General features: G+C 37.7%; 1 protein-coding gene across 1 annotated transcript in view; it reads left to right on the forward strand.

Annotated features, from left to right (window-relative positions):
• Positions 1–25,706, forward strand: part of LOC126416261 (1-phosphatidylinositol 4,5-bisphosphate phosphodiesterase classes I and II) — a 395,393-nt gene that overhangs the window by 192,915 nt on the left and 176,772 nt on the right. The window contains exon 11 of the mRNA XM_050083891.1: positions 15,961–16,125. Within this exon, the coding sequence (XP_049939848.1) occupies positions 15,961–16,125 (165 nt within the window). The remainder of the gene's footprint in view (positions 1–15,960; positions 16,126–25,706) is intronic.

The raw sequence follows: 25,706 nt of genomic DNA on the forward strand, positions 1-25,706 counted from the left end.
TACACACGGTCCTGTCACATTAATGTGACCAATGCCTTGTTCGATGCCAGTGCAGTAACCACTCACAGATGGCAAGTGCGGCACTAGCAGTGGACAGAATATAAAGTGTATTGGGGGGGGGGGGGGGGACTGATTTATCCGACATCTAAAACAACATAATTATTAGCTTTTGGGCAGGGGTGGAAGCATAACTGAAATGGCTTTTAAACTGTTCAATGTCACCGTGGTTAAAGTACACTGTGCATGGCACAAAGGCTCTCTCCAAAACCAATGCTGAGGCAACTGTGGTGCACCACGGGCCATAGATGATACGGGTGAATGGCGGAGGTGGGCATGTGTACTGATGAATAGGTATGCAACTGTTGAGTGACTGACTGTCCAGATGAGCCAACGGGCTACCAACAGTGTCTCCTCAATGACCATTCAGCAAATGTTGCTGCCTAGTTCATGCATCCATGCTGGCTGCTGTTTATTGGCAATGAAGGAGGGAATTTGCACACTGGTACCACCAATGGACATCCACTCTGTGATGACAGGTGTCCTTTTCAGATGATGTTTTATGCTCTATCGGACAAATGACTGTTGATGTGTATTGCGTGAAACGTTCGAAAGCAATCACCTTCCAACAATCGTTGGAAGGTTTATGCTCTAGAGAATGTTGTTATGGCTTTCCCTAGGTGATCTTATCAGTCTGGAGGGCATGATGGCTCAACACAATTATGTGTCTATCCTAGAGATCCATGCCCACCCCTGCATAGAGTTTGTTTTTACTTGCCATAATGGCATCTACTTGCAGGGCAGTACAATGTGCCACACAGCTCGCAGTGTACTTGTGTTGTTCAAAGAGCACCAGTATGAGTTTTCAGTAACCCCCCCCCCGCCCTGGCCACCAGCTCCCCAGATTTAAGCCCAATGAAGAGTCTGTGGACCGCCTTGATCAACTGTTTGCGTCATGGATCCTCAACCAAGAAACCTAGTGCAGTTGGTCACTCACAGGAGTCAAAATAGCTCCACATTCCTGTTGGTACCGCCCAGAACCTCATTAACTCTCTTCCTGCATGCTTTGCAGTGGTCCATAGTGCATAAGGTGGTTATTCAGGCTTTGGACAGGTAATCACATTAATGTGACTGGACATGTATAATTAAATTCTTCTTCTTCCATATGTTTTCAGAATAAATTATACAAATAGCAATAATGACAATAATTTTAAAATATAATTACAGCTTCAAATTTAATTTGAAATAAATCTTGCATCAATTATGTGTATTAGTCCTGTTTATGAAAAAATATGAGAATGAATTATGTTTTTAGATTTATTATTTGTATTCCGTTCGATCGTGTCATGCATTTAATGCAAGTATTGTATTCTACGGTACTTGGCACAGATAGGGGCACTGATCAGCTCCATTATGTAATAAAAAAAATTTATCTTACATAACGTATTAAACAAGAAGAAAGCATATCCAAGAAAGTATCTGCAGGGGTTATCCAAAAAGTGATTTCCTGTTTGGCCATTAAGAAAGACAACTATCATTGAACTACTTTGTAACATATTTTCTGTTAAAATTGAGACACTTGTCATACTAAGGGCTCACATTCTTTATTTATGTGTCATAAAACTCGCTCATTTTGGAAATAGAGCCATTGTCTAACAATGGAACAAGTCCTTCTGAGTTGTGAAAATGTTTATTTTACTTAAATTACATCAGATGTAAGAAAGTGTAGGAAACAGCTGGCACAATATCAGTAATATAAGATGAGTGGTTAAAAACTTCCTGACACAACTTTTGCAGGAATTGTTTTGTGTGCTGAGCACTATGTAAGTAAACATTGTTATGATCCAGCTTAACACCGGTAGTGATGATAGTGTGCCCCTTGGTCTGACTGACTCATCATAATTTCCACATTGTTCCATGTAATAGTTGTAATTGACTCACAGAATAGAAAAGGGAATACATTCAAAATCCTGATTTTTATGGAGACAGTAAAAACTATTTCCTCCCATATGGTGCACTTAATCAAAAACCTCCCACTTAGGTATTTGTAACATGAGTCCTCATACATTCATTTAGAGATTTAAAGAAATTGTATGGCATAAATTATCCCAGCAAATAAACTTCAAGTGTGCTGAATAAGTTTCTTTTCCTACCAAAATTGTGGGGGGAAAAATATCATGTAGATACACAAAATATTAAAACACAAACATGGTTGGACCATTATTATTTAATATACATTAGACAGTCAAATATACACATACATTCTCATTAAATAGGTGTTTATACAAAGTCACATACTTGTAGTAATCAGTGGTTGTCTTTATTGAATATTGCTTCAACAGTAGACCATGTTCATCCCTCTGAAAAAATTTACAAAAAACAACAAAACTGTTGTTCTGTCTGGCAGAAGACCTCCACCAATTATCTGACTCCTCCATCTATAAACTCTGCCAGAGTGATCCCATCCCAGAAGTTCAACAGAAACTCCAATCCTTGCTTAAAGCTTTAGGCCTTTCCTAGAACGTCTCCCCTGAATCCATTTCCCTCCTCATCCCTATGACATCCCACACACTCACCTTCTATATGCTCCCCAAAATCCACAAATCCAACAATCCTGGGCGACCAATTGTGGTTGGTTATTGTGGCCACACTGAAAGAATATCAGCACTCATTGACCAACACTTCCAACCAATTGCCCGTAATCTAGCCTCTCATGTCAAAGACACCAACCACTTCCTTCACTGACCCTCCGCCAACCCCAACTATTTACTTCCTGGATTCCTACTGGTCACTGTTGATGCCACCTCCCTCTATGCCAACATCCCTCATCCCCATGGTCTTACCACTATTGAGCACTTCCTTTCTCAATGTCCTTCAGACTCCAAACCAACTACCTCGTTCCTCATACACCTTACTAACATTATCCTTACCCACAACTACTTCTCATTTGAAGAGAAGGTATATAAATAAATCTGCGGCTCAGCCATGGGCACCTGCATGGCACCCTCCCATGCCACCGTTTTTGTGGTCCATGTTGAGAAGATCTTCCTAGTCTCCCAAAACACCAAACCCCTAATCCGGTTCAGGTTCATTGATGAAATCTTAATGGTCTGGACTCGAAGCCAAGACACCTACCCTCATTCCATCACAATCTTAATGATACTTACGTGAATATCTGAAAGAACAGACACTGTTGACAATCCACAGCTGTATGAAATAATTCAAAATTTAGTTGCTGGCTGTGAATTCCTTGACATCAGCTGTATTAGGTATAAACCTGGTACCCAATAATGACGTATGAAAATTTGTGCCAGACCGAGACCCAAACCTGGATTTTCCCCTCATTGTGAGCCGTTGCCTTAACCACTTTACTACCTGTGCACATTTCCTGGACCAGGCCAAACTTGCATATATCACACTGTTACATCTTTATATCATAGTCCATATATTACATTGGGTCAGTCCATGATGACGGAAATGATTAATGTGACTGCACATGATAAGCAGGAAATCTGGGTTTGGGTCTCGGTCCAGCACAAATTTTTATATGTCACTGTTAGGTAGTAGATCTATACTTAATACAGCTAATGTCAAGGAATGAACAGAAAGCAACTAAATTTTGTAGTATTTTGCACAGCTTTGCATAGTCAACAATGTCTGCTCTTTCAGACACAAATGTAAGTATTACAAGCCTAGGCAGGTAAATGTCAATAACAACATTGGTCTCAATTCCTTGTTGTCTCATTCTTTCTGTTGTGAGAATCCAAGTACTGTTGCAAGCAGTATTTGATGAATTTAATGAACCATGATATAAGGACAGTGTGACTTATGAAAGTTTGGGTCAGCCCAGGGAGCATGTACTGTTAGTTGAAGTGGTTAAAGTGACCACTCAAAGATAAGCAGGAAATATGAGTTTGAGTCCCAGTCCAACACAAATTTTCATATGTCACTAGTGTGTAATAGATCTGTACCTAACAAAGCTGATGTCAAGGAATTCTCAATCAGTGAATAAATTTTGAATCTTAACGATGACAGATTCTAACAAAACATTCCCATAATTGTGACATTTTCCCCTTGTGTTATTTGGAGATTTTCCCAATACTGTAAAGTTTGTAAGCCTAATGACTGCCCTGTATGAAACTGCATGGAGGATAATGTAGGTTTTATGACAGTCTCCTTTCTATGTGTACTATTCTTTAATCAAAACACTGAAATGAAAATGCATTTTGTTTTGCATCTGCACATAATGATCGATACTGGACAACATCAGATCTTTTAATGAACCCAAATAAATATATCTTTTTGTCTGTTTTTAAGCTTGTCATCATACAAGGCTCTTACAGTACCTTGTTTTTCTTCCTTTGGAAACTTTTCCACATATATTTCTCTGTTGGGAACAAATATGTTTCTTTCTTTGCCAACTCTTTGTAGTAGCTGTTTGTTTTCATCTTTTTATCTCTCGTATTTTTTATCATGTTATAAATAGTTTTGATAATCTGTGTCCCTGGCAGTATGGTGTATGTGACTGTCATTCATTACTAAGTCAACTTTATAATCTCTTAAAGGACTGACTGGAATCAATATCCTACTGGCTATGGGATCAGAAAGAGATAAGTGAAGATCCACATTGATAAAGTTTATCTGTTCAGAAATTAGTAAATCGAGATTACTGGTATCTGCATGGCATGAATTTTTGCCACTGCTACCCATGATTCAACCATATTTTGCTTGTGTTCAGCATGGTGGTATTGTATTTTTGCAAGGAAAATTCAAGATTTAATTGCTGAACTGGCTGAATGTATCTAAGATGGCTTCAGGTGGCTGGACTATCACTATTTAATTTTTAGAAGTTGACTGCTGCCACTAACTCCAGTGACTGGAAATTTGTGATTGAAATGCACCTAAAACGTGATGGACTGTGAGAAACAGTTGCTGGCACTGATGAAGATCCAAAGAGTATACAGAAAGAATCATCCAAAATATGCTTAATTATAAATTTATCTGTATATCAAAAACTTCTTGAAGCAACAACTGCTAATGAAGCATGTCAAAATTTACAATCTGCGTTCAAAGGTAATTGTTTCTCTAGTTATGTTGAGCAGCTAAATGCTTGATGAATGTACAGTTGTCTTCTGAGAAAAATATGGAAGAGCATTAGTCAGCAAATTTGGAGCATTGGTGGGAAAATAGACAATGACTTGGTAACGGTGAACATGCTACGTGGACTTCCAGCAGATTTTCAACCCTTGATTATGGTGATTGAGAGTTCTACTTCCCTTATTACTTACAATTTAGTGGGTCAGCAGTTAATACAAGAATCAATGAAATGTTACCTTGCTTTAGAAACTACAGATTCAGCAGTGGCAGCAAGTAACCAGAACAATAAACAGTAGACGTCTCTGGTATTGGGTGCCGCAGAGATGAATGCCTGACAGAGAAGATGCACATAGATGACCGTTAGCTGGCACAATGGCCACACTGTGCTGTGCTCATACAATCAGAATGCCACTGTCCTGCCACATGAATACGATGGCCAGTAGTGTTCCACATGGCTGGTATATTGGTGGCCAACCTGCAGACAGGTGGTCAGTTCAGTGCTTGCATGTGATATTTTCAGGTCTATCTTTGCTGTTCTAGGACTTCTGTATAATAACTGCCTTGCTTGTTATCTAGTTACTCTCTTTGGTCACTCCTTAAGTTTGTCTCTCCCCTGCTCTGGGCCTTGTCATCACTGTTTCGGGAAAGGCTTCACTTAGATCCTCATCATTGTCCTGGTTGTTTCTCCTTGTCCTGGTCTGTTGTTTTGTCCGCAATTTGTTGTTGCATTACACTCATCTATCATTATTTTGGGTTACTCTTCCACAGGCAGCTCTCCCACCTGACAGCTTCCTCCATTTCTCTACTTCTTCCAAAGCTCTGACATGCGTACCAATATCTGGCTGCACGCAGATATAGCAAGTTGAACATCAGTTGCAATGCATGAAATTTCTAATTGTTTAAATGTTATAACTATTAGAAAATTGTTCATAATCTGAGTGAGTGCAGACTATGAAGAAGCCAATTAAATCTTTAAATTCAACAGATACCATGAAAAATGAAAAGCAATTATGGCTGTAACTGCAACTTTGTATTATAGTGGTGGCTGATTTGTAAGTTCTGGATTTATGCAGTACACGATGTATAAAAAAGACACACTGAATAATTTTGAACTGACTTCAGTTTCAAAATTTGTAGTTGCAGATAACTGGAATCTGGAGGCAACTGCAGATGCCATTGTATGTTTTAAAGTTACATGTAATAACAAGAATAAGCAGGTAACTATTAATGATGCTGCCTGTATTTCCAAGCCTTGGATACAACTGCTGTGAGTTAGTAAAATGGCAAAATGAAGATTATTCGTATTTTTTGGTGATTTACGGTGTGGTATATACAAGAAAAATTATGTGATCACTGCACCTTGACTTGTTATTGTTGTGATCTTTGATGCAGCTCTCCATGCTACTCTATCCTGTGTGAGCCTCTTCATCTCTGAATAACTACTGCAATGTACATCCTTCTGAATCTGCTGACTGTATTCATCTCTTGGTCTCCCTCTATGATTTTTACCCCACGCACTTCCCTCCAGTGCTAAATTGATGATCTCTTGGTGTCTCAGGGTGTCTCCTATCAATCGATCCCTTCTTTTGGTCAAGTTGTGCTACAAATTTCTTGTTGCCCCAATTCTATTTGTTACCTCCTCATTAGCTATGTGACCGACCCACCTAATCTTCAGCCTTCTTCTGTATCACCACATTTCAAAAGCTTCTATTCTTCTCTTGTCTAAACAGCTTATCATCCATGTTTGACTTCCATATGTGGCTACACACCGTATAAATTCAGAAAAGACTTCATAATATGTACTCAATGATAACAAATTACTACAATTGATGATAACAAATTTCTCTTCTTCCGAAATGCTTTTCTTGCCATTGCCAGTCTACATTTTATATCCTCACTACTTCAGCCATCATCCTTTCTTTTGCTGCAAAACTCTTATACTACTTTTAGCTTCTTGTTTCCTAATCTAATTCCCTAAGGATCATCTGATTTGATTTGACTGCATTCTGTTACCCTTGTTTTTCTTTTTTTTTTTTTTTATGTTCATCTTCTGCCCTTCTTTCAAGACACTGTCTTCCAAGGCCTTTGCTGTGACTGACAGAATTACAGTGTCATTGACAAACCTCAATGTTTATATTTCTTCTTCCTGAACTTTGATTTCTACTCCAAAATTTCTTTCATTTCCTTTATGGATTGCTCAGTGTACTCCACATACTCAAGTAAGTGGCATATATCGATTGAATGAAGTCAGTCATCATGCAGATGCTATACAGGGTGAAGTGAAATTCATGCACTCGGGATTCGCGGCGTGACTCCTCACATGCCAGCAATAAAAAAATTTTGTCCATTGAGAACATCTGGCAGAAAAAGGACGTTAAAGAGTGACAATCTGGCAACACTGTAACCACATGTATTGTAACTACCTCTGTCAGGAGATATTAGTTTTGGTGTACAGTTGGTGCAGTAGTTAGAGTTTTGGGTTAGCATGCAGGAGGATGATGGTTCGATCCTGGGTTGAGGCATATGTTTTTTATTTGGTAAATGTAGTCCAGGTGGTACAATATTTGGCATCTTAATCATCAACAGTGATTGCAGCTGGCCCTGTAGAAAACATTTGCACTTACGTACTACATTCGTAGAAATGGAAGATTGGTCAACTTTGAAAGAAGCCCTTTGCACATCACGAGTATGAATTTATTCACACCTCTTCATCTAGTAGATGTGAAACCTGTTTTCTTTGTACCCTCCTCCAGTGGTGCCATAGATTAGTATCAACTATTATTCTTGCCTTGATCAGGACCACTACATTTTCTTAGGGCTGTATGTTACCAGTACAACAAGCAATGTGGTTTGCAAATAATGTCCAAACTCGGTTACTATTTGCATGTGTTATCACCATGGTCCCACTAATTATGCCATTCAGCATTCAGTTTGGTAACTGCATGCTGTTTAGTATGTATCTCAATTCACTATTGTTGTTGATGTTATTATTGTTATTATTATTCTATCAATGGGAAAGTGGAAACGTCATGTCTGTTACCATTAGGGAAACAGTGTAATTCAAAACCAAACATTTCACAATTAGCAGTGTCGGGATGAATCACACAGAACAGTATCTGTCAGAGGGGTCATGCGCTTTAGGCAGAACCGTGTGCAGGACTGATGGTGTGTTTATACTGTATGCGCTGTCCACCAGACAGAGACTAGTTGTGAGCAGAGTAACATGCGCAAGACAGACTTAAATGTACATGCGTGCATGTATCAAATTTTCTCGTTGTAAACCTCTAAACCAGTGTGGAAGATGTATGGCATACACAAACAATGAATATGTAGATATGCTTCTGATTGTTAGTGCATCTGATAACTGGGCTGCTGTTGCCGCTCATGAATATGCTCCTAGATATCCTTGTCAATGCCATCTAGATAAAAATGTGTTTGTTGTCTGGAGCTATGCCTTTGGGAGTCAGGTTCTCTCCTTCCATCACTGCATAACAGAGGTTTTCCACAGATTTGCCATACTCCAGCTGCTGAGGAAGCTATTCTGAAGGTCACACACCAAGTACCTCAGCGAAGTACACATAGCATAGCAAGGCAGCTGCATGTCTCGTAACGCACATTCGTTAACATGCTGCACAAGCATGGGCTGCAACCCTGTCATTATGCTTTCACGCAACACCTGCATCCTGCAGATCGCCATCAGTGGATGCAATTCTGTGAATGGTTCCAACAACAACAGGTAGCCAACATAATATGGTTGGATGAAGCAGCATTCACTCATGAGGGTGTCCTTAATATGCACAATCCCCACCATTGGTGTGAGGTTAACCCACATGTCACCTGCTCCTATGGATATCAAGATCACATTGGTATCAGTGTCTGGGCTGGATTATTGAGTGACAGGTGTTTAGGCCCCTACATGTTGCTTGACCAGTTGGCTGCACAAAGGTATAATGCATTTCACTCCAACTATCTGCCTGATGCACTAGAAGATGTTCCACTACATGTTCGGCAGAGGATATGGTTTCAACATGATGGTGCACCTCCGCACTCTGGAATTAATGGCTCAAATGTGGAGATCCAGTTGTATGGTCATCGTGTTCACCTGACCTAAATCCCCTGGATTTCTTCCTGTGGGGTCACCTGAAGGAGCACACGTACTCTACTCCGCTGACGAATGTGGAAGAATTGGTAGTGCATGTCCATGTTGCTCTTGTTACTGTGGATGCAGCTTTGCTGCAAAGGGTCCAGAGCTGTATGATCCAGCGTGTTGCGCTATGTTTGGACGTGCAGGGAGGTCGCTTTGTTCTGAGGACAATGTATTCTGTTGCGAAAGTCATACGGTCATTAATATGGACATTATTACTGTCACTGGTTGCTAATGTGTGACATCTGAGTGGTCTTATTACATGTAGTATAAATGGCAAGTAGGTGTTGTCTTATTGTACTGTGCTATCATTTTTAGCATCTCGAAATTGATACTGTTTTTGTAGTTATTCTGTCCTATGACAGGTCATCTGTTTCAACTGTCTATTTATTATTTGCCTAACCATGTATTTGTTATGTTCACCATTACAAAATGTTGTAAATTTAGGATACACATGACCTAAAAAACGGTGTATATTACAGTATGAAATGTCAGAATGAAATTAGCAAATAAAAAGAATGCACCCCAACCCAGAATCGAACCCTCGGCCTCCAGCATGCTAACCCAAAACTCTGTCCACTGCATCAACTGTACTAATATGTGCTGACAGAGGTAGTTACCATGTATGTGGCTACAGTGTTGCAGCTGTGGAGACAGCATAATGAATATTTATCTGATTGATAATAATTTTAAAGTATACTTCCCAATTGATCCAAATTCACCACAGACAGTTGTGAAGATCTGTGATGTGAATTTCACCGAAAATTTGAAATGCATCTGTGGATAAAGCATAGTGAGTATTAATCTGATTGACGATAATGGAATGGGCAATGCTCAGCTGGAGGCAGTACATACCATCATTGAAAAAGCAGCAGGATCAACACAACCTCCTGATATTGAAAGAAATTCAGTTTTTTGTGAATTGATGTAAAGTCACACTGAGCAGAAGTGAATTGCACTGTAGATAGGGAAACTGACCAGTAGAATACAATATCTATGTGGTCAGAATTTAGAAAATCTTCATGTCAAAGAAAACTGAACCCTAAATATGTCAACAATGATTTTGCTTGTTTCACTAGTGTTTCTGTGCCGAATTCTTATAAAGAAGCAAAAGGCTAGAACTGTAGCCCTTAGGTTTCTTGTTAGCATTCAGTTTTTAATTGATGAAGCTTAAGCTTCAGTCGATGATACACTACTGGTATGTCAAAGTCTTGTAGTACATATGTGCTCTAAGGTCATTACATGATGGGATAATCCCAAAACACATCATGACAAGAAGCAGTAAAGTACTCAAAAAACCAGTGAATATTTTTGAGCAATCTTATAGCCTTTTTAAATTCTATTTCATAATTACAGTAATAAGATTGTGTTCCTCTTTAAGGATTTTCAATCCAGTTTAGAAAGGCAATTAATTAAAAATGCGTATTTAAGGCAAAGAAACATCAGATGATGAATCTGAATGTTATATAAAGCTCCCACTTTGTTGCAAAAGGTTATTCCCATTTACCATGAGAAGACTTTGGTGAAACATACTCACCTGTTGTTCGTAATTCTTTGCTTAGTACCATGTTAACTTTAGCAGCAATTTATGGTCTAAAACAGGCAACATACATTTGGTATCAGAATTCGGATGTAACATTATGTAAAATGAACCTAAACAAGTCAGAACATGATCAGTATGTTTATTACAGAATTGAGAAGCAAAACATATTCATTCTGGATGTTTATGTAAATGTCTTAATAATCTTCTTGAATAGAAATAATAGGTTGAAGTAAGAACTGAAGAAAGACCTAAGAAATCAATTCAAGTAGAGAGATTTGGCGAACTCAGTTGGTGTCGTGGCATGGGAATAAAATAATGCAAAAAGCGAGGGAAATTAGAATCAGTTGAAGCAAATAAGCTGGAAACACACTCAAGAAATGTGATGTTCAAGATTTTAATCCAACAGAACATGCAGTGATATCTGGTTTGAAGGTACAAAAATGTGCAGAAAAAACTTGTGTTACATCACATTTCTTATGAGCAAACTGTTGGGTGAATCGTATATTTGGCTCAAGACACAAGTCCGTATATAATGTATGCTGAGAGGGTTGTAAGAAGATTCAATTCCATTTATTGTAAAATCCGCTAGAGGGGGAAGGGGTGGGGGCAGTAAAATGTCTTATGTGATGCATCAAGGGTGTCAATGTAGAACCAACTTTCCTAAAAAGTGGAACAACTGAAACTGAAGGCTTCCATGATGCCGATTATGCATCAGATCTCAATCAATAGTGACAAACAGCTGGCCATGTTTTTAAGTTTGCCAAGACACCAATTTCATGAGATTCAAAATGGCAAAAAATAGTTGTTCTATCAACTAAAGAAGCCAAATACTTGGCCCTATCAACAGCAGTGTGTTCTGTGATAATGGAGGTGCTTTTGCACTGTGTGACAATGGTGTGCATCATGCTCTAACAAAACACATTGCCATGAGGCATCACTGTATTTGTAAGATAATTACTGCAGGAAAGTTTAGCATCAAATCGGTCAATACTAACAAGCAGCAAATTGAGTTTTTAATGAGCGCACTGCCAAACAGTCTGCATCAGTGGTGCTCCCAAGCTGTGGGACTTTCAGAGTTAATGAATTAATGTCTAAGAATAAAAGTCGTGTTCAGATCAGCAAAGTTTTTCCTTTGCTGGGTGTTACGGTACTGGTTGTTATTATGTTTGATCTCTTTCATATTTATTAAGGAATTAATAGTTTGATAATCTGTCTTCCTGGCAATATGATGTATGTGAGTTTAATTCATTATCAAGTCAACTTTATGATCTCTTCTAGGACTGATTGGAACAACATCCAATATTTTCTTACATTCAAGTATACAACTGTCATCTTAGCTAGGGCAAATAGAGCTTTAGAAAAACAAATACATCACCTTCATGTCTTCCTTTCCTATAAATGTTCATATTTGTTAGCTTTACAAGTGCTGTCTGATTTTTGACATGACATCGCACAAAATTTAAAACCCTTAACATACACAACTACCTGCTAATAATGTTGTAGTGCACAGCAACAAAAATAATACACAACACAACAATGGCCCATGCATGAAAAGTCAAGGCTAATGCTGTGTTGAATGTAAAAATGGACGTATTCCTAGAATATCTCTGTTCTTCCACTCATATTTTCACATCATCACCAGTGGGGTGACATGTTGTATTGGAAAAATCACCCTTTTTCTGTTCATTACATAGAGCTAGCATCAGGGAAGTAATGACTATCTCAGTTTAATTTGACAAATTTCAGAATATGTCCCTTGTTCTCCTAACTGATTCAGTTTAATTTTTCATTTCTGAACAGTAATTCACTGACTGTTCTAGAACTGTGAACACATTAATTTCTGTGCCACCACTGTCTGCTTGAATTTGATCTTGGGCTGAGATTCTTTGTGATGCCAGTGTATCAACTTTGCTTTTGTTTATAGTGTAAAATGAGTAACTTGTATTGCATCAGCTGTAACAACATTGTTGAAGAACTCATTGCTGTCATCATGATGCTGCTGCTGTAGAAACTTCAATACTGCTCCTGTGTGAATGGTTTTGTGTCTGGGTTTCATGTTATTTAGCAATCTGGCACACATTTTATGGAACAAAAAATGTTTCATGACAGTTTTGTTGTATAAGAATTAAGATATTTCTGTGAAATGGCCACTGAGTTATGTGATGGAATCCATAGTGAGCTGCCACACCTCCTTCACAAAGTGATTGTTTGTGTGATGTCCATTCATTATGCTCTTTACATTGCCATTTTGATGAACTGAAAATGGCTTGCACCAACAACACACCATCTATTTGTTTGTGATGTCATTGTCATAAATAGGACTGATGAGGTTTTCAGATTGACATTGTTTTCTGTAAAACCAAGAACTGTATCACAGTCATAATCTTGCAACTGATGATAGATGTAATCACACGTGTTGTGTGTAGTTGCTCATTATTTTAACTCATGAGTCCTCTACCAACTGAGCTACCCAAGCATGACTTACTACCCATCCTAACAGCATAAAAGCCCTGGATTCAAGTCCTGATCCAGCACACAATTTTAATCTGCCAATCAGTTTCATATCAGCACACACACTCTGCTGCAGAGCGAAAATTCATTGTGGAAAGAATCCCAAATCCCCCCCTCCCCAGGCTGTGGCTAAACTTTGTCTCCACTATATACTTTCTTCTAGGAATGTTAGTCCCCTAAGTTTCACAAGAGCAATTCTGTGAAGTTTAGAAGGTAGGGGATAAGGTGCTGGCAGAAGTAATGCTGTGAGGACGATCCATGAGCTTTGCTCAGGTAACTCAGTCAGTAGAGCACTTCCCCATGAGAGACGAAGGTCTCAGATTGGAGTCTCAGTTCGCCACATGATTTTAATCTGCCAGTATCATTGAATGTTCCTTTATATTTTCTGGACAATTATATTATGTTCTGTGACTTGCGTGTATTATTGAGTCACAGACCATTTAGCAATGCTAATATTAATGATTCCAGGTAAAGTGATAAAGTTTTATGTTTAGTAATGACCACTTCTTGCACAGTTCCCTGTCACATAATTACAAATGACTACAATTGAGGAGCAATTGTTGAAGAACTGCATGCTTCATCTTCCCTACCATTTCAGTCAGTCCCTTATATGGCTCCTTATGAGGCTGCTCTGTTTGCTTCACCTTTTTGGAGTCAATGACATTCTCAAACATGGAAGAAAGTGTCCTTGAATCTTGAATAGAAGTCATTCATGAAAGTGATTTCATAATTTGTCAAAGAGGCTGTCTGTTAGTTGATGTACAGAGCCATGAGTACCACATTTTTAATAGAGTATACACCTAAATTATATGGAGGATCTCACACCTATTTTAGTGAGCAGTTAAATCAACACAGCATGCTTTTAACAGTTTTATATTAGGTCAAGACTTAAAAGTGCTCAGAAAGAGTTTTTAACCAGAAATAGCTGCTGATTATTGTAATTTTTCTATTAGGTGAACAGTCAATCACATGCACATGTGTTTTCTTTCATTTTTGTCTTATTTTTCTTACTACTTGCATTCAAAACTCTTTAGTTTTTCATAAGAACATGTGTGCCCTGGGGAAAAGATGAAGGAAAAAGTGTGGACATGTACACTTGTAGAGCTGTCCAAAATAATTTAATTTTTTAAAAATTCCCTTCATTTAAGATAAATATTGGTAGTAAATTTCAGTGTAAAATCCTGCCAGAATACATCAGTTATGTTCATCTCAAATTATACAGTTCCTAATGACTCCATCTTCATGACTCTAAAACAGAATCATCATTTGATTGATGGTCTATATCTCTTCTTGAACATCATTGTCACACAGTGTTTTCCATATCTCACAGATCTGTTAACAACCTTGCTGAAGATATGGATGAAGTGTATCCTTGATGAATCATTTGTAGCTCAGTTTTTTTATTATGTACCTAAACCTACTTTTTTCTGTTAGTTCTAACAGTATTTGTTGAAAAGCTAGAATTAGTCAAATGTTGCCTCTGTTCCTAGCGTCCTCCTCTATCATCATATCACCACTATCTGCAATTCTTCTTTCCTGATAAGTGTTGTTTTCCATTAATAGGATATATTTTCTGTGTAAACTTTAACTTTAATTTTTTGTGTGTTCCATTTTGTTTCTGGTTTTTTGTTTGTACGATTTTTTTGAATTGCATGTCATTTGTTTTGTTACCAGAATCAAACTTAAAATATTTTACAGAGCGTTTTCATAGTTCTAACTGCCACCATTTACCACACCATTGTGTACAAAGACTGGAATGGAAGTAGTATTACAAAAATGATGGAGATATGCACAAATTTTTTATTCTGTTGCATTTTCCCAGGATTCCGTTTACTGACAAGAAAGTTATAATGGATATTTCTGAAGGCTTTTGAAAAAGAAAATGAAATGTCGTAAGTATTAGGTTCCGACAACATTCATAAAAATACGCAACTCGTTAGAATGAGTAGCTGCACAGAATAGAGTGACATACCACATGCCAGTTTTTCACTCACCATTCTAAAACCAAAACTGTATACATCAAATCTGTTATAAAATGGAGTTTGTTAGCCCTCATTTTCCACTTTTAGTGTAGCCTAGAAATATTTTAGCCTAGCTTGAAGAGTACTTCCAACTTCTAGAATTAATTAAAAGTACTGGCCATTGAAACATGGTTGAGAAATGCAGTTGCTTGCTTGTGCCATTGAACAGTCCACTTGGGATGTACACTGTATATTACAAAAGAAAGAAAGAAAAAAGAAAGAAAAACAAGTATTCAGCTTCTTAGGTTGACACATTTGAGGGTATGAAAAATTAGTTGTGTACTGTAGAACATTTAAGTTTCTCTCTCTGCACTCAGCGTATTGCTTGCTCTTTCCAACCATGCTTTGTGACGCAGGTGCATTTGAATGTGAAAGTTTAAACAGTATGCACAATAATTTTAGTTCACTGATTTTTAATTACATATTTTAATATAAAAAATAAGAGTTAGTGACTTTTGACAACTATATTAACAACTAAAAAAATGAGGTGACTCAATTGTCTGTGTTAGGTGGGTCTTATCTTTACATCACTTTTACTTCAGGAAATTTCACATATCTGTAAATGTTTAATTTATCTTTCAAAAAAGATATATAATAAATGAATTCATAATATGTGCAGTAATGAAACATTAATTCTTTCCACACAGGAAGTTATAGAAGCCATTGCGGAATCAGCTTTTAAGACTTCAGATTACCCTGTGATTCTGTCATTTGAGAATCATTGTAATCCTAGACAACAAGCAAAAATTGCCCAGTATTGCAGGGAAATCTTTGGTGAAAATCTCTTGGATGCGCCGTTGGAATCTCACAAGGTACTTGGTTATTTGAATCACCAATCAGTGTTCTGTTGTTGCTCTGAAGGTCTGCAGAACCTTATGAAGCGCAATTCATAGCTTAGCATTTTGGTAATAAAAATAATTTATGTATCTGACATTGCAGAGCAAAAAAATAATAATTTGTTGTATAGGTCCTTTAAAAAAACCTGTTGGTAAAAAGTGCAGTAAAATGGTAAAGGGTAAGTCATCAAAATATTTTTAGAAGTAGTTTCTCTCAGTGGTGGATACAGATATCTTTAGCTGCCTTGACTTTTACCGTAATAAAAAATAATCAAGTCATATGCAAAGTTTAAGAAAGACTTTGAGACAAAGTTCTTTGTGATGGACAGTTTCATAAATAGTTTAGACGCTGTTTACTTACAGTTTTGAAATCTGCTATCTGAGAGAGCAGGGCATTCAGACTCGTAAAAACACAAATATGATAAAATATCTACTGAAGGAGCTCTAGATTTTGTTCTCCCAATCTTCAAATTGTAACTGTTTATTTGTAGTTGACAACCAGGAAGCTGGAAAAAGGGAAATGAATATCTGATTTACAGTGTTTGATTTTAATCATTCTAGTCATATTTTGTATACTCTATACTGTTCTCAGCTTCTCTGAGGTTCTTTGTCCTCCTTTTTGCTCAGACATCAAACTGACTCCTGCACCTAAGGGATCAGATCTTTCAGTGTCTTTGGAGTATCTAGGTAAGAGGCAGATCTTGCCTCTTCTAATTCTTTAAGGTGTATATTTCCCAATGCATAGTGATTGAGTTCTACTGTATTTACTTGAATCTAAGCCGCACTCGAATCTAAGCCGCACCTAAGACTGGAAATCAAGGAAAAAAAATTTTCCCAAATATAAGCTACACCTGAAATTTGAGAATCGAAATTCAAGGGGAGATAACAGTTTTAGACCACACCTCCAAATCAAAACAAAGTTGGTCCATTGTAACATGAGACACAGTTTAGGTCGAATGGATGAAGATATAGCTACAGTAGTTCTGTTCGAGTCGTAAGCTTAGCAGTTAAGCTTTACCAGGTAGCCATTGCTATGCGTCAGGCACTCTGTCTGTATTTATACGGGTACCCTTCCTTTTTCACGTGCTTCATCTGGCTTGAATCGATTTCTTATATTGCTTTGATCTGATAAGTGCCGTTCTCATTGTTATAAGTGGTTACATCACTCTTAAGATGAAAATGCAATATTGTACTGTGTCATGCATTGTTTGTCGCATTCTGATAATGAGTGTTTACGACCTGTTGCCACTCATGGCATTGCTTGCTTTTGTGCGCGCTACCGCTGCTTACAATAAAAAAAAGAGAGGAATTGTCTCATTAGTGAAACAATGGCAAGAGACTGCTATTTGTTGTTACTTACACTGCTGCTTTCTTTGATAATGATAAGCAAGAACCAAATAATAGACTGCATATGATAGAAGATGTTCTGAACGAGAGTTTAGCGAAAATTTTTCTCTGTTTGAAAATCTTTGCAGACGCCTCTTTAGTACATTACATTCTGCACAGAAATTAGAGTCATCTTAGATTTAAAAATCTAGTCAGTTGCCTTGCTTCATTTCTGAATTTATCACCATTCAGCATTAGAATAATATGAATATAAACATGACATAATATGTATATTCTTCTGTGTTTACTGTTTTCTCACTCTAGTTTCATAGTTTATTAGGCAGACAGGATTTAAATGAGACAGCAGCAAACACGAAAGAATACATGGCATAATGTTTACATTCATATTATTCTTATGGTGAAGAGAATACTGCATGTGATTCACGATTCATGAAAGTTCCTTTTAGCAACCACCTCTTATCTCAGGTAGGAAAAAAATCAGAAAGTAGAGTTGCCCACATTGACATACATAACAAACAGACTTGCCAGTTGGATTTTCGTAGTAGATTTTTTGTGATGACTTCAAATGCAGAGTGTGTTGTTGTTATCTTCAGTTCGTAGACTGGTTTGATGCAGCTCTCCACGCTTTTCTATCCTGTGCAATGCAGAGTAGCAACACTTATAAAATAAGCATGAAAATAACTTAGAAATTAAACACTGAAATTTAAAACAAAATTTTATTAGGTTTGTAATACAGCTTATACAAAAGGTTTAAAATATCAGTCATGATTCTGAATCACTATCACTCAATTCTTTGTTGCCCATTTCTTCATACACATGATCGTCCTCTGTACCATCTAGTGCAATGGATATCAAACATTTTTTAAATGCTTGTTGCACAGTCTGATTTCAAACACACTTCCGTGCATCATAAATCCGTTGTCACACTTGCGACAAACTTGCGCGTTTTACTCGTCCTGTTGGTGTTAGTTGTCTGTCGCTTTTTGAAAGCCAGTCTGTGTACATACATTTAAGTTTGTCCTTAAATGGTTTATTCAAACAGATGTCAAGTGTAGAATTGATGTCATCCCGCCTGGAATTACTGCCAAGTCTGTTTTGGTTTCCTCTAATTTTCGTTTTACTGCAGGTGTTGTACGGCCTGCATACGTATCTAGTACCAACAGAGTGTGTAAACTAAGCATCACAGCAGGACGACGATTCCACACACGCCTAATCCATTCCAGCACCATTTTGTCCGAAAACCACCCAGTTTCATTTGCTCGTACAATTACAGCTTTTGGAAACACTTCTGATTTTGGTAAAGTCTTTCGCTTGAAAACTATGAACGGGGGCAATTTATGTCCATCTGCTGTGCAAGCAAGCATGACAGACATCTTTTGTTTTTCACCCCCTCATGTAAGAACACTTATGTCTTTCTTTCCTTTGGTGTCAACCGTATAATTTGATGGTTCTCCTATCTGACCAAGAAGGTACTGCTTTCCTGTGCGCCGCCTATTTATGAAGTGCTGAAATTCCACAAGTTTTTCTTCATAATTTTTCGGCAACTTCTGTACAATTGAAGTTTGCCTCCAAAGTGAAAAACCCCAGCACTTCATAAACAGATCAATCCAGCTGCGACTAGCCATAAAATTTACGATTTTTTGCTCTCTAACAATTTCATGTGCCTTAATTTTTAAAATTTCCACATTCACAGGCAGGAATTTCTGACGTTGTTCCTTAACAATTTCATTTAAAATCACTTCTAATGCATGATATCAGCCACATTATGGCCTAGTGCATTATATCAGCCACACTTTGACACACTAAATGCTTTCCTGCTACTTGAACATTCAAATAATTTGTCTCTCTGTAGTCGCCATTGCCTGATGTTGCTGTCATCAATCCCGTATCGCAGACCTGCAGCACGATTATAACTTTGTTCAGCAAAATAAATAACTCCCCTTGTGTGGCAAGGTTGTTGTGTGAACAAGGTTGAATTTGGTACTATAATGAAAGCACTTCATTGTGGTTTACAAACACCAACAAGCACTTCACAAAATTCCACGAAGCAACAGGTGCCACTACGTGAAATCTTAATGAGCCTCAGTGTGTCAACTTGTGCAACAATCCTAAAGCCTTGTGCATTGTTGGTATTTTTGTGTAAAGAAATTTATTTTTCTTGCTACGAATATTTGAAAGGCTGCTACATTCAAAGATGAACAAAATGGAATTTCTATTTACTTCGTTTTATAATGTATGAAAATGCAGTGATTGAAACTTGGGGTGGAGAAAAGAGCTCGTCCTCTACTTTTTTTTTTTTTTTTTTTTTTTTTTTTTTTTTTTTTTTTTTTTTCTCATCATTAATTTATTTACTGACACAGAGGTTTTGGCTTAGGTTCGAGTAAATATGGTATTTCCATTCTGTGTACCAGTTATCACACAACAGTGGTTCCTTCTGTTACGGCATCCATGTAATTTTTTGTTTGCTAAGCAGTCACCAATGTGAATGCCATACAATACGTGTAGAGGACAATGTGGCTGCATTGCTTTCCAGGACAAGATCCAAGTGTTAGTCATTTGCCATTATCTTCCTCTGACCTGTTGCAAAGTGTAAAATGTGCTTATGTATTGTGTGGTATGACTACACATAATGCTTGTATTGTGTAATGTTATCTTTTTAATGTGAATCTTCATGTTCTCGCGACATACTACTTGATCCATAAAATTGTGGGAATTAAGCTATAACTTTGTCTTCTGCTGATAGACCACTCAGCCATATATAGTGTGTCCGTAAAAACTGACAGGAAAATGCACCCGTCTACCTTATATACTGGTAGGAAATTCATAGTGGAAGATACACCACATAGTAGAGGTAAACAGTACTGTGATGCCCCCAGTGAAGGATGTTGTGTCACAAATTCTAGTTGACAGGGGATCAGTACTTTTCTCTGTGAGACTTAAATGTTGTCTGTGCCAGACTCCATAGTTTATAAAGACTAAATCTTCATGATTAAGTAAATCACTCGTCAAACATACTGCAATGGTTTGCTTACTTGATGTCAGCAAGAGAGCAATCTCTAAATTTGAAAAATGGTTAACATGGCATCGCTTGCTGTGTCTGTATTGATAGCTGTGCAATGTTCTATGTAGGGTGGCACAATGGTTGGTATATATAGAAGGTGGCAATTTCAATTACTGAAACTAGCTGCGTATATGTTTTGTATTTGCAGTACAGGCAAATAAATCTTTTCAGGTAAGATTCTTGCATTTTTCATATTGCGTTGGCTTCCTTGAGAACCAAATCTGGACATTCTAACAGCCCTCAGAACTCAGCCATGACAGACTTATCAGGCTGTAGCAGGTAGGTATAGCATTGATGTTCAATCCATCATTCTTCAACTGTACGCAGAGTACGTCTGACGTTTGACAATCCATACTGACAGGGAATCTAGTATATGGCTGTCTCCTCTAGACCCAAGTTATCCTTCACAGAGCCAACAAGCAAGACTATCTTTGGTGTCAGTAGAAAAATAACCTTGACTTTATGTTTAGAGAGAATATGATGTATCTAATTCAGAAGACAGATTCCTCCATCGTGGATAACCATTATCATCATAATTTTTACTTTTTTTTTTTTTTCAACTTCTCACTGTAGGTGGTCTTTATCAGCAATCATATGTGCCCTGTGTACAGGTGTGTTGATAATACCATTCATCTATGCAGATGGCTGTCTGCTCACAAGCACAGAGTGGTTTGTATCAGCTCTGGCACTGTGTCCCAGGCTGCTGCTGGTTTTATGTGATTCAAAAAATCCTAGAAGAGGAAACATCAGTCTATTTCCAGCTCCTTGGTCAATGGGATGTTCCCAACCACATACATCCAAAAGATGACAAACTGAAAACTTTCTGGTATCTTCTGTTCAAAATTTTGCATGAAGAAGTTTGTCACCAAGGGTGACATAGGTCTTCCCATGGCAACCCCATGAACTTATTCATAAAAGGTCTATTTAATAAAAAAAAAATTAAGTCAAGGAGAGTACATTCTGAAACAAGGTCAGAAAAAGCATCTTTGTGTTTTCACAGCTTAATGTATGATCCATTAAATTGAGAGTGTGCAACTGCATAAACCCTCTTTTGTCTCCTTATACAATGTCTGTTCAAAAAATTCTGGAACATTCGTAATTTTGTGCCAATGGTGTGTTGGAGTGAAATGCAGTTAGCATCCCTGCACATGCCTGCATTTTATGTGTAACTGCCAGAAGTTTCATTGTCATATGTCTGTTAGTTATTGTTAAGTACTGTGTTGAGTTGCACACCTTGCAAATTTTGAGATGGCAGAGTTAGAGGAGCAATGCATCTACATTAAATTTTGCATTACATAGATATCCCAAATGATGCAGGAAGCCTGTGATGATGAGTGTTTTAGCCATACCCAGTGCTACGAATGGTTCACACAGTTTAAAAATAGCCTCATTCACAATGCTCTTTGATGTCTAACGATGATGGTCATGTCAGGAATGTCAACGACATTGTGCTTACCAATTGAAGACTGACTGTCCGAGAGATTTCAGAAAAATGTAACATTTCAGTTTGATCATCTCATGAGATCCTGATAAAGCATCTTGAAATGCATCGTGTTGCCACCAAGTTTATCCCACAGCTTATGAGTCAAGACCAGAAAGACCTTCGCCTTGCAGTCTGTGAAGAGCTTTTGAATCATGCAAATGAGAACAAGATGTTCCTTAAGAGAATCATAACTAGTGATGAGATATGGGTCTACGTTTATGATGTTGAGACCAAGGTTCAGTCTTCACAGTGGGTCAGGAAAGGTTCTCCAAGACTAAAAAAATATCGTCGGGTCAGGTCAAATGCCAAAGCCATGCTGATAGTTTTCTTTGACTTTGAAAGATTAGTTCAATAAGTTCATCATGAATTCATGCCACTGGGACAAACTGTTAATTGATGGTACTGTCAGGACATGTTGTGATGACTGCGACGAAATATGAGAAGGAAATGGCTTGAAATGTGGTGAGACAATTTGTGGCTCTTGTATCACGATAATGCACCCACACATGCATCCCTGCTGGTGCATGACTACTGCACAAAACACAAAATCACTGTGCTGCCTCATTCCCTGTACTCTCAATATCTGGCCCCTGTGGATTTTTTTTATTTTTATTTTTTTTTTTTTTTAATTTCCAAAGTCATAAACCCCACTGAAAAGATGAAGATTTGCAACGATAGATGAGATAAAAGAAAATTTGCAGACAGTGCTTCATGTGATCCAGCAGAAAGCGTACTGAGACTGCTTTTGGAAGTGGAAACATTGTTGGGAGTAGCATATCAATTGTGGAAGAGAGTATTTCAAAGGAGACCATGCACAAAAAGTAAAAGGTAAGTGTAGAAAAATTTTGTGAACCAAGTTCTGAAATTTTCTGAACAGACTTCATGTATCAACCATATACGTTTTGGTCATCTTCAGAGTGAGCCAACAGACTGAAGCTACAGCACTCACTCCATCCTATTAAACCCATGGACTGTAGCACTGTGTGTGCTGCTGCAGATACACTAACACGAGGAGTGTTGATAGGTGATGAAGAAGTATGCATAAATTGGAACTATGGCTATGCAGTGGATCCAGACTGGAATATCAGTGTCTCATTATGAGGTGCACTTTAGCAACATCTTTGCAAGCTTGTTAAAGAAAGCATTGGATTCCATGATTTACCCAAGCCGAAACCACTGTCCCTATTTATAAAATTCTTCATAAAATGAATTTCAACTTCTCGTTTCACCACTGAGTTCCAAAAAAGAAGAAGTACCTGCTAGAAGTTTGATGTTTTGATAATGTGTAATGTGTCTGACAACAGTGCAGTGCTGTGCCTCAGCCAGTTTATTGGGCTGTAGGTGTTGTGTATACTGTAAGGTGGGGTAATATTGGATGGAATTTTCATATTCTTTAAGGTCACTTCGTAAAGAACATTAAATTCTCATGACAAAAATTGTGAGATTTTTTAGATGACATTGGAGGTTAATATGATCAAAGAACTTTAGTCAAAAATATTTTTAATTAGTCAGAATCTAACAAATAAAACTGTCCAACATTACCCCTTTGATGGAGTAATTTCGAACATTCATTGAATTTTCATGCAAAGGTCCATATTAACCTCTAATGGGGTAATTACAGACAGAGACTGTCTTTTTAAAAAATACGCGTACTTAGAAACATGTTTTACATATTTAGAAAACATTTTTTACATATGGTTATGAAATATTCTACACATCTTCAGTAAACATTTGACACATATTTAGAAAACCTTTACAGACATATTTACAAAGTACTTCATTAATAAAGACAGCCTACTCATACAACAAACCAATAATAATCTACAGTATGTTCTCAGTGAAAGAAAACTTCCCCTTTTCTTCTCTTCCAGTCAGCAACACTCTTACAATGTGGCCTTTGTCTACAGTATCATCATCTTCAATGGCAGGAAAAATAAACACAGATTTGCTGCCTTGATATGGATGCAGAAATCTGACTTCCACTTCTTTTGTGCCCACTTTTGTTGTGATTCCGACAAACTGCCTATTTCACTGTTTCCTCCCAGTCATGTGTGGATAATCCACAAGATTAGAGCCTCCACTTCCAGAACTGCTTCCTCTGCTCTGCTGCTTTTGCCACCAGTGGGTATTGCATCATTATTCACAAGCAATTCAGGCAATGAGTCAGCATTATCTCTCTTTTTTATATCAATGCCTAAAATGGATTTTGGGACAACATCTAATTTTCACTTTCATTGGACACTTGTGTCATTCCATAGTGAATATTGTGAAGCAAATCTTCAAAGCTCGAAGACCAGGCTTCTAAAGAAATGTTTTGAGAATTATCTCCATCAGGCAATTTTTTTGAGGTCTCTGTCAGGGTCAAGTGAAATTAATCCCATTGCATGGGATGCACTTCATATATTGTCTTCTTCAATTCCTTCAAAGGTGAGGGGGAAAGCATCTTATGATATTGGCCCACGGTAGCTTTCCTTCCATTGCATAAGCAATGCCCACCAACCAGCTTTTAAAGGTCTGAAGAAACCTACATATAATGGCTGTAAAATATGTGTACTGTTTAGAGGCACAGATCAAACCATCCCTTTTACTGCAGTTATAGTGGGTTCCTTTGGGACCTCCTTCTTCCCAGGTGTCCTGTAAATGCTTTGACTTTTAGACCACATGGGAGGTAATGGTTTTCCTTCCCCAGTGGCAGCCATCAGTACTGAAATACTACTCTTAGAAGAATCTAAGATCCTTTTAGGAAGTTTTGTTCCCTTCTAACTATCATATGCTTCCTTCCAGTGTCATCACACAGATTGATCTCATTATAATTGATTATGCTTTTGGAATTGACTTTTTCCTTGACATTCTGGAAACATGATTTCACTCTCTCATAACTCACTTCATCATGTTGCCTTTTAATGTTCTCAGACAGCCGGATGCTTAATATGGCAGAGTAATGCTGTAAGAATGAAAGGGACCATTCAATCCCTGTCATGTGACAAGGAAAATGTTTTTCCCTTCATCCACTTTTATCAAGATATCCTTTCAGCATGTACCTAACATCATCAGAGGTAAAAGTAAAACTCCAATGTGCAGTCCTTAAAATACCACAGACAAGTGTGTTATCTTCAGTGGTACTTAAGACAGAAGGCCTTTGAATCACTATTCTCTATCGTTGAACGTGGTGCATTAAATTTGCTTGACGCCTTTCTGTATGATAGTTTTTCTGATCTTACAGCGGCATCTACCTTTTCAAGATTTTCAGGATCATATTTGTACCTGAGAAGAGCACCAAGCTTCCTGTTGTAAGTATGCAGAATTGTCCGATGTTACCCCAATGTGTGTAGTTATCCTCACTAGACGTTAGCAAAAGTGAGGTGTGCAGACAAACTGTATTCACATTTCCTTCTTAACATTTAAGTAAGTAAACTATAAGCAAATTGAGCTTACCAATTTTTTCTCTTCTTGTACAATGCAAAAGTATAGCAACGATTGTAAACAGCACTGTAACCCACTACATACCTTTGTTTCAACTTCCAACTGCAACAAAGTGTGTTTGTATATGCTTGACAATATGTAAGGTGTAAACAGCAAAACATTTGTGCGAAATAAAAGCTTGCATTCAGTGATACCAACGTAAGAACAGAAATACACTGTTCTTGTCCCAAATTACCCCTGTGT

This window comes from Schistocerca serialis, chromosome 8 (assembly GCF_023864345.2).
Source record: "Schistocerca serialis cubense isolate TAMUIC-IGC-003099 chromosome 8, iqSchSeri2.2, whole genome shotgun sequence".
In the NCBI taxonomy this organism is placed as follows: domain Eukaryota; kingdom Metazoa; phylum Arthropoda; class Insecta; order Orthoptera; family Acrididae; genus Schistocerca; species Schistocerca serialis.